Source organism: Kryptolebias marmoratus, linkage group LG16 (genome assembly GCF_001649575.2).
Source record: "Kryptolebias marmoratus isolate JLee-2015 linkage group LG16, ASM164957v2, whole genome shotgun sequence".
Classification (NCBI taxonomy): domain Eukaryota; kingdom Metazoa; phylum Chordata; class Actinopteri; order Cyprinodontiformes; family Rivulidae; genus Kryptolebias; species Kryptolebias marmoratus.
The window spans coordinates 12133033-12143100 of record NC_051445.1 but is presented as its reverse complement, the minus strand read 5'-3'; the positions used below and the strand labels follow the sequence as shown (position 1 = coordinate 12143100).

The 10068-nt window shown below is 45.5% G+C and overlaps 1 protein-coding gene across 6 annotated transcripts in view; it reads right to left on the bottom strand.

Moving 5' to 3' along the window:
- atp8b2 (ATPase phospholipid transporting 8B2) overlaps nucleotides 1–10068 on the bottom strand; it is a 37924-nt gene that overhangs the window by 6385 nt on the left and 21471 nt on the right. For 5 of the 6 annotated variants that reach the window (XM_025007818.2, XM_025007819.2, XM_025007816.2 and 2 more), the window contains 16 exons: nucleotides 9350–9470; nucleotides 8496–8583; nucleotides 8375–8409; nucleotides 8126–8285; nucleotides 7842–8030; nucleotides 6695–6810; nucleotides 6301–6465; nucleotides 5969–6080; nucleotides 5384–5489; nucleotides 4060–4291; nucleotides 3801–3984; nucleotides 2781–3004; nucleotides 2582–2665; nucleotides 1964–2209; nucleotides 617–755; nucleotides 299–429 (listed from right to left, as the gene is read on the bottom strand). In XM_025007818.2, the coding sequence (XP_024863586.1) occupies nucleotides 299–429; nucleotides 617–755; nucleotides 1964–2209; nucleotides 2582–2665; nucleotides 2781–3004; nucleotides 3801–3984; nucleotides 4060–4291; nucleotides 5384–5489; nucleotides 5969–6080; nucleotides 6301–6465; nucleotides 6695–6810; nucleotides 7842–8030; nucleotides 8126–8285; nucleotides 8375–8409; nucleotides 8496–8583; nucleotides 9350–9470 (2332 nt within the window). The remainder of the gene's footprint in view (nucleotides 1–298; nucleotides 430–616; nucleotides 756–1963; nucleotides 2210–2581; nucleotides 2666–2780; nucleotides 3005–3800; nucleotides 3985–4059; nucleotides 4292–5383; nucleotides 5490–5968; nucleotides 6081–6300; nucleotides 6466–6694; nucleotides 6811–7841; nucleotides 8031–8125; nucleotides 8286–8374; nucleotides 8410–8495; nucleotides 8584–9349; nucleotides 9471–10068) is intronic. The other variant, XM_025007817.2, reaches the window with a different exon arrangement.

Below are 10068 nucleotides of genomic sequence, written 5' to 3'. Positions count from 1 at the left end.
CTAACCCTAGCCCAGAGCCAAAAAGCCCTGACCCCTCACATCCTGAGGAGACCCTAACCCTAGCCCAGGGCCAAAAAGCCCTGACCAGTCAAATCCTGAGGAGAACCTAACCCTAGCCCAGGGCCAAAAAGCCCTAACCAGTCAAATCCTGTAGGAGATGTCACTTTCCCAAACAATAATATGTCTTTTCTTATTTCCAGTTTTTACATTTCCTACAGTTTACCCACACATGCAGTGGAAACAGTGACGCACGTCGCTCCAGAGGCACGCTGGTTTTACAAACGTTGCTCTTTCTCACCGTGTCTGACAGCTGAGGCTTGAGGTCCAGCTTGAGGAAGCGGAATGCCAGAACTGGAACTACGCAGATCGCCGTTGCTAATGCAATCGTTAACCACACGACCGGCTTCAACAGCGTGCTCTGGGCACAACCTGTACTCACGAAACACAGACGCAGACACAAACAGAATGTTACCGTTCAGCTGTTTTATCTTAATGACAAAAACCACAACTTCCACTCGAGGGTTCATAAATTACATGAATAAAACTTTTGTTTGACTGAAGTGTGTTAAAGTGGTCATAAATATATAAATATGTATATAAAAAGAAGGATACCAACCTACAAAGTGGAACTGGTTGGGAAAGATCCTGAAGAGGGTCTGGCTGTGCAACGCAAACATGATGGTGAAATATGAACCCAGGGAGCCCCACACAAACACGTGGTTAATAACCGTCCAGAAGCCTGTATCGAGAGCGATCTGCAAAATCAAACAGGCGTAAATGAGCAGCAACACAGGGGGTCGTAAAGGGGTCATTCCTCTAGATGATATTTCTACTCTGTTACCTAATTTGGATTTTTTTCCATTGATAAAAACCCATAATTCCTCAAAAGTACTCCAAGTTAATGAAGCTTGTTTTCAATAATTTTTGTGAGCAACCTATGTCTCAAATGTTGTATACCTGGTCTAAAAGCCCCCAGAATCAGAACCTGTTCGACACCTTTAAGCAGTCAGGCCTACCGACGAGCAAGAGACAGCATGAAGACCAAGGAACTCTCCACGCGGACCGGAGACAAAACATGTGGAGAAGTACAGATCAGGATTGGTTTATGAAAACGTATCCTGAACCCTGAACACCCCACGGAGCGCCATTAAATCATATTCTGACTTTAAGCTGCACAGAGCTGGGATTCGTGGAAGAATGTCCGAAAAAAAAAAAAAAAACAGGTAAAAAAAAAAGATGAACTGTATGGAATTTCTTCTGCAAACATGTCAGATGAGACCAAACACGAACTTTCGGCTCGTCAAGAACAACGTCACGTCTGAGCCAAACCTGCCACCTGTCACTGTGCTGAGAACACCATCCCTACGGTGAAGCATGGCGGTGGCAGCATCATGCTGTGAGGGGAAGTGGGGAGGTGGAGTTCATTAGCAGCGACTGAAGGAAAGACGGATGGAGCGCAAAACAGAGAAGTTCTCGAGGGAAACCTGCTGGAGTCAACTTTCCCGCAGGACGACGACCCTGAATGCACCACTCGGGACGGTCCGGTCAAAGTCCTGACCTCAGTCGAACTGAGACTCTCTGGTATGATTTAGAGACTGTTGGACACAAGCGGCGCCCATCCAACCGGACAGAGCTGCACCCGTTTGGTCATGAAGAACGGACAAAAATGAGACCCGACGCTGTCGCTGCTGCAAAAAAGCATCTCTGTTGAGGCTCGGGGGCTGAAGACATATGCACACCATTTTTCAGCTTGATTTAAAACAAGTTTTGCTCACGTTTAACTTAGTTAATTTGAAGTATTTTTTTTACTTTTAAACTAATCAGACTTTTGATTTAAACCTCACATCGGAAGGCAACAAAACAAAGAACGCCGAGAGAGACGGATGTCTTCACGGCTGGTTGTAAACAGGAAGCAAACAGCTCCGAAACAGAGCAAGAAAACAGTCCCTCCCCCTCTCTTCACCTGGACGCTGACCACAATGACCAGGGCGGTCGCCGTGGTGACCGCAAACGTCTGGTAGTCGGCGAGCGGCACGCCGTTGCTCTGTGTGGAGTTGGACAACACGGCGTAGGGGACGAAAAAAAGCACCACTGACGTGTAGATGCCCTGAGCGATGCAGATGAAGAACTCCTTCTTGTTGAAGAGGAGGTTGAGCTGGCCCGGCTCGTACAGCTTAGGATATTCCAGGCTTCTCTGCTCCGGAACGTCCTGCGAGCGGAAAAAGGAGAAATGAGAAAATTTACCGGCTAAAATAAGACCCCAGACTGACGGCAGCCAAGCTAAGTGGCTTTGTGGTTTGAGCAAAATGCAAACCTAAGCATACCTGACCTAAACCAGAACAGAAACCGAACTCACGCAGGACTGCTGCGACACGAAGGGATGGATGGATTGGGTAAAAATGAACGCGATTCCATAACATTTGTGCAACGCTTTTTAAAAAATTCCCCAAAATTAAAGCTGAAAGTTCACAATCCCAACCTGAAGGCTCCATTTAAAGGCGAATGCATTGACGTATACAAGCAAAATGACAAAAAAAAAAAGTGATTTTGCCACCAAAGTACAGTAATAAACTGAAAAGACCTGGTCAAATATGCCCATGGCCAGCACAGGGAGAGAGGTGTACACAATGTTGTAGAGTGTGATGAAGTACTGATCATACACCGTCTACAACAAAAAGAGACAACAGACAAACACAACAGACAGACAAACGGTGAAAACCACAATCATGACCCTGCCGCCCGACCCCCCCGATCCTTGATGTCCCCCCCTCCTCTCTGACCTGGGCAGAAAAGCCACAGAAGAAGCCAAACCAGAAGTGCACCATGGTGAAGGCGAAGTTCTTGTAGAAGAAGTAGCAGAGGAAGCGGCACATGCGCAGATAGGACCAGCGACCGTGGACCAGCAGGAGGCGCTGCAGGAAGCGGAACTGGGCGAAGGAGTAATCGCTGGCCAGCACGGCCTGGATCCCCTCCTGGCCGGAGATGCCAACGCCGATGTGAGCACCTGGAGGAGACAAAGAGGAACAGACAAAAATTAAATCAGCTCAAATCTGAGAGGCACCTTTTGGTTCATACACTATAATTTACACCTGGTTAAATAAATCTGTTTCTCCATTTAAAAGCGGTAAGAACTACAGGAGGCATTCTGGAAAACGATGAGCATAAGTTTGCAAATAATCGACAAAAAAAGGTTAACCGCTTTAGCTAACAAATACAAACTCAACACTCAGATCGAGACTTTTTGCCTCTATTATCTTAGAAAAATAAATCATTCCCATCATTGCACTGATTGCATTTCTGCTTTGAACTTGCAAAATTTCTTCTTCTTTTTTTTTTTTTTTACAACATGCATGTAAACAAACAAAACCAAAAAAAGGTGCAACACTGACGTGTCGACATACGATCTGCTCTCATCATCCCTTCCACTAAAATTTGCTCTGCTCTTAGAAAAAAAATGGCTGTATTTAATACGACATACCAGCGCAATTTATAATTCTAATTATTAGTACACTTCTCTAAAAACAATTTCAAGTTCAGGTAAGGTTTATCACCACGTAGGTTTGTAACGGGGAGGACGCCAACCTGCAGATCAGAAGGTGTTCAGAATAAAAAAAACGAAAAAAAAAAAACCAGATGAAGACATTTCAATCAGTGCAACACTCATTTCGACACTTCTGCTGAGAATTTCCATTGCTTCAAAGCTTCAAAGCTCCTCACGTGAACAAATCTGACTACTTTCTTGTGTTTTCTCTCCGGTTGCACCACTTCTCGCTCCTCCGCACCTTTTTCGCGCGACTCACTTTTGATCATGCTCACGTCGTTGGCGCCGTCGCCGACAGCCAGGGTCACGGCCTTCCTGTACTTCTTGATGAGCTCCACCACCTGGGCTTTCTGCAGCGGCGTGACTCTGCAGCAGATGACCGCCTTGCACGCGCAAGCCGTCGACACGAACTCCAACTCCATGTCCGCTTCGAGGGCGTGGGCCTGTCGGCGGACGGGGTAAAGATCAGGAGCTTGTTTGGAAGACGCCGTGGTGTCAGAACTGATGTGTGTTCGTACCAAACTGTGGCCGTTGATAACGAGGCCGAACTCTCCAGAGATGCTGTCCATGAAGCTTGAGGGAGGCGAAGGAAAGGAAGAACCCTGAAGCGGTTTTCCTCCTCCACCATCTCCTTCTGGCCCTCCTCCGAACCCGTTCCCCATGAAGCACGCCTCCGCCCGTCCCTCCATCCCTTCCCGTTTCTCTCCGTCTCTGGCCCGGGACATCTCAACCATCCTCTCCCTCGCTCTCCTGCAGAAAGAGACAAACAAACTAACAAACAAACACTCACGCCTTAAGTAAAAAGACAAGCATTTTATAAAATGAAGAAACCATTCGCTGCAGCCTGAAGAAGATAAATGTGTTTCACATCTTTTTGCCCAACATAAAGCTGAAGCTGCTCACAGTTCAGGGCCTGACTGCTGCGTTTCTGCTTTCATCAACCAAGTCTGAACTCTAGTTTATTGTACTTTGGAGCCAAATGTAGTTTGTTGTTGTAATACTGAAAAAAGAAAGTCTTTCCTGAGAAAAAAATCCCATTTTTGGTTCCTCCTGCCCCAGCGTCCCTCTGATGCTCGGTGGTCATTTTATTGATAGCTCTGTTAAGGTTTTTACTGGTGATGACAAATTTAAAACAGTGCTTCAAGTACGAGCCGAAACTTTGTGGAGCATTTTCTCCGAAACACTGTTCCACGCTGTTCCGTTACGTCACCAAAAGTTCCAAAACGTCAAAACAGCAGATTGGAAATTCAATAAAACTCGAACGAAAACACGGTGATCTCGTCATCTTGTTTACAAATAAACTACTATAAAAGGAAAATACTACAGCTATACAACATGAAAGTATGTATATACTTTATATGTGATGATTATTTCTTGTGTTCTCGCCTGATTGGCAGCTTATTCGCCTCCCAACCTTAAAAAAATACTTTGAAGCTCTTCTTCCCTGCGGAGTGTCTCATACCGAGCGGGGTTTTAGGATCGATATCGATGAATGCGGCGGTAGAAAGCGTCTCAGTCCTAACTTTGTTTAACAGATTGTTTTCCCTGGCAAAAACATTTAAATGTGCAGAAGCACCTCCTGCAGATACAGGCCGATTTGAATAAAATATCCAAACATCCGCCGCGAGAACAAAACGGCTCCAATTACCGTCACTTTTCGACTCTGCGGCTTCTCGCGGAGCAGGGAAAGGCCTTTTAAGATGCATCAGTCCGTATTTCTGTTGCAGCTGCAGCTCAGTGAAACGAAGCGAGCCACGTCCCACTCCACACCAGGACTCCAGGGTGAATTACGACGTGCGTGCGAACCCAGAATCAGAAAAAAAAAACCAAACCGGGACCGACCTGAGTTCTTGCCGAACGCTCTGAACCGTGTGTCCGCCGATAATGAACACCTCGCCCATGTCGTCCGTCAGCATCTTACACGAGTAGCCTATGTTGACGGCTGTCTCTGTGTGGGGAAAAAAAAAAGACAAGGTAAAAACTGGACAAAGCTGTTTCTACCCCTCTTTGACCAAAACCTTTGTGAATATACCAATTGATTATGTTGTCTAACAGGTTTTTGCCGGGGTTAGATTTGTCTGTAGCGTCAGAGTTTAAGGCCCAAAAAGTGCCTTAGATGCTTGAGAACAATTCAGCACAATTAGCAAAGTTTTCATCATAAAAACCTTAATGAAACTCTCGGTGCTAACCCAATTCAGTGGCAGTTTTAACGGCTATAACTCAGTCAATTTTATAGATGTGAAGTGAAAGTTTGGTGTGGGAGTGGCTGAGAGTCATCACCACCACATACTCCGAGCACCAACAGATCAGGCAGGATCTTTGTTGAAAGCCCCGGCGTGCAGTGGCGGTGGCAGGTACGAATTCTTCACTTCAGTTTCGCCGTTTCTGGTGACTCTTAAGGAGCAGAGTGTCGGCATGAGCGCTCACCCTGCTTGTCTCCAGTGAGAACCCAGACCTTAATGTTGGCCAGGGACAGGAGCGCGATGGTCTCTGGGACGCCTTCCTGCAGCTTGTCCTCTATAGCTGTGGCACCGAGAAGCTGGACACACAAGCAGGAGAGCATACGCGCACAGATGATCGGTTTAAACGACAGCAGGGAAGTTTAATAAAGTGAGCTATCTCAAAAAACTGGCAATTAAAAATGTTCAGCTAGCGTGAATAGGAGGATGTCCCCAGAAGAGTTAGAGTTTCGGTAACACAGTTCAAACCACAGTTTTTCATTCTGTGTGGTTGGATAATGGCGGGGTTTTGGGACTCACCATCATATCTTGCTCGATCTTGTCGTAAGCCGCTGCCAGCCTGTCCTCTCTGCAGTCCGTGGCCTTGTCGGCAAACTGGTGGCTCTCCGACCAGACCTCCCACTCCTCCTCAGACAGGTCCCTGAAGGCCAGGGCGAGGGTCCGCAACCCGTCGGCGCCATACTCCTAAACGCCAGCGCACACACATGAATGTAGACAAGCACGAAACAGATCTGGTGTCTGAGATGAAGATATTAATGCTTAAACAGCCGTAAAGGCTAATGATGATAAAATACGCTTCTGCTGTCGTTCGATTTGGACAATGTGGACGAAAATTCTCACTTTGGGTGACGAGACACTAGATGGCGCTGCAGCTCCATCCACCGTGTTTACGAGTGAGAGTACGTCGACTTACATTGAGGTGGTCTGAAGTGACGGCCATCAGTTCCTGGTTGGAGGGGTGGAGCCTTTCTAACAGCACCGTGTCGGCGCCTTTACAGTAAAGACGGATCCTTCCTTCTGGGTTTCGTACTGAAGGAGGAAGACGGACACGATCAATCAAAACGTTCAGGAAGCCGGAGACACTTTCAAACAGCTCGAGGCCTCTTTCCGAGCCGATAAACAGTAACAGCGACTAGCAGCTCTTCTACAGTCCAATTAAACCAGTCAGAATTTAAACACGTCTGGTATTTTTGTCCAGTTAAAGGGAAATTCATTTTTATTTGTGAAAACAGGCAGCTGCAGAAACTGAAGGACAAGAGAAAACAGAAGAAACTACCTATATCCTTTAAATCTCCTGCACCTGTGTGAAATAAGGAAGCAGCGTTTCTGCCGTTGAAGCTTCAGTTTTAATTCCTGCCTCGAGAACCATTTACAAACGTCTAACCCACATTTCTGCTCTTTGTTTCTTGTCGTATTAAAGTCACGATAATTCGAGCTGAAGTTTAATAAAAACGAAACGGATGCATAGGTGGGAAAGGCCGAACAGAACAGCTGTTTCGATGGGGTCTAAATGGTCAAAAAGGTAAATATTTAGTTCACAACTAAAAGCTTCATTCCTCCGGTTACGGTTGTTAAATTTGTTTTTAAAAAGGTGCTCATTGCAGAGAATTAAATCAAATTAAAAAAGGGTTAACCTAAAGTTTACTCCGGTCATTTTCCAGACGCATTTGATGCAGCTCTGAAATGCGGGCACGCGCTCAATGTAAACAAAGCTTTTGTTTACAGCTCAAACAAACACGCTGCAAATTTTGGATTTGAGGACACGTTAACCATCGCGACGAAGGGAACTCGAACCTGCTTCTTCTCATGTGTAGCGCAAACAGAAACCTTCGTATCAAGCCAACTGGAATAAAATATTTTCCTGTGAATTTAAAACTAGCACTCAGTTTTGTCCTGCAACAAGGACTTTGTTGGCAAAGAGAATAAAGTTCCAGGTCTTACTTTGTGAAAGTGGGAATTTCAGAGCCACACTCCACTTAGTCGTTTACCTGCTATTTTACTAAACTTAAACTCCAAACAGATAAATCTCCACCCCCCCGTAAAAGCGGCCACCCACACACCTATAACGGACATCCTTTTGCGGATGTTGTTGAAGTCCAGTATGGCGAGCAGCGAGTAGGTGACGGTGCGGCCCATCTCTGTGGTTGTAATCGTCCCGGGCGTTCGGGAGCGGAACACGAAGCCGAAGTTTCGCGCCGCCGTCACCAGAGCCCCCTCGTCCGGGGACTGGGCTTTATAAACCAGCTCTCCTGCGCAGAAAGGCAGATGCCGGGAAGAACGATGATGCGACGTGCGAGGGATTAGCGGCGGCAATGGCGGGGGCGGCGTTTGACTCGGGGCTCACCTTCGCTCTTCTCCTCGCTCATCACGGTGTGGCAGAGAGAAAGCAGGCGGAAGAACTCCTGAGCGTGCGGGTCGCCCACTTTCACCAACTCCAGCAGCTTGTCGTCGTAAAAACTGAAATCTGGGTCCGCCAGGGAGTTGAAAGGAGTGAAGTCCAGCCTCTGAAGATAAAACCGGAGAGAGGAACTATAAGGATATATCAAATCACGAGACAAGACGTTTTCTGATTATTATTTCTGAAGAATTCAACCTTTGGCTGCGTCCCCATTCGATCGGTCCCTTCACCTGGCAGTGAAACAAACGACAGCTCGTGTAAAATGTAAAGTTTGTGAGAACGTCTGCGGGCAAATGTTCCTGCTCGTTTCCTGTACCATAGGTTTGTCCGTTGATGGAGCATTTATTGAAGCTCATGATGTTCTGAGTGAGCGTTCCCGTCTTGTCACTGAAGATGTATTCAACCTGAACAAACACAGAGGTCAAAGTCACCCGGAAGCCTGTTTTACAGCACAGTACTCTGCAAAAGGCTTAAATTACTTTAATTTTTTCAGATTTTCTTGTATTCTTTTAAAGCGGGTATCGAGCACAAGTTCTTCGGACTCTCTGAAGGCTCTTCAGAAGCATTTCTTTTTGATTTTTTTGCTGCTTTTTTTTACTATTTATCCAGTCCGGTACTCGTATTTGCCTACGACAGCAAATTGTGCTAAAAAAAAAAAATTAATTAAAAAATAAATGAGGAAAGTGGACAAGAAAATCTGGCTGCTTCGAGGCAAAACATAAAAAAACGAGGGACGTTTTTGCGTAAAAACAAAAGTTTTGATGATTTTAGACTCTAAATTAATAAAACAAACTACATTAAAGATGCTAAGCAGGATTTACACAATAACCTAAGGATATGTTCTTATTTAGGCCTTCTTTTAGCCTACAGAACCATTTTGGATTGGCAGTAAAAACAAGTGCTCCTGTTGTTAAATAAATTAGTTAACAATTAAAAAGTATTTTATTTAAAGACTGAAACATGAGGTGAACAACTACAGAGCAGCGGTGTCCGATCCTGGTCCTGCAGGGCCACCGTCTTGCAGGTTTTAGACGTTTCTCTGCTTAATTTATTCAAATCAGGCGTCAACGCAGAGGAACGTCTCAAACGTGCAGGACGGTGTCCCTGCAGGACCGGGATTGGACGCGCCGTCGATCATCACACGAGCACAGACGACAGATGAGCGCCCACCTGGCCCAGCTCCTCGTTCAGCGTGGTGGTCCTGGCCTCGGCTGCCGTGTTGCGCTGTGAGCAGAACATCTGTCGGTCCCAGTTAATGAAGTAGCTGTGGCCCAACCGGATCACCTCCACGCTGCAGACGGCAGAGGACGACCAACGTCAACGTATATTCACACGAAACATCACAGAGCTTTTATGTGGGATGGAAATGTGCTGTTTTTATGCATTTGTGTTCATTTCACGGGTTAGAAATGTTATTTTTTGGGGCCGAGGTATTTGATTTGATCGATACGTGTTAAAAGTGTTAATCTGGCACCGTGCCACACAATCAGCAGATTCCTCTTTTTCTTGTGTGATCGACCAAAAGTACTAAAAACGAATGTTAGTATTTGGACATTAGTGCTAAGTTGAACCGTAAACTCCTCGCTTAGTTCAGCAAAACTAAAACTGTGTTTCTGCCTGTCACCTGCTGGAAACACTGATGCATTATGAAATTTAAAAAATCATAAAATGTGACAAAAGAGGCATCCGATTGCTTTTCAAAACAACAGGAAACCACAGCAGAGAGCTGCAACACAGTAAATACAGGTGCTGGTCATAAAATTAGAATATCATGAAAAAGTAGATTGATTTCAGTAATTCCATTTAAAAAGTGAAACTTGTATATTATATTCATACATTACATACAAACTCATATATTTCAAATGTTTATTTCGTTTAATTTTGATGAT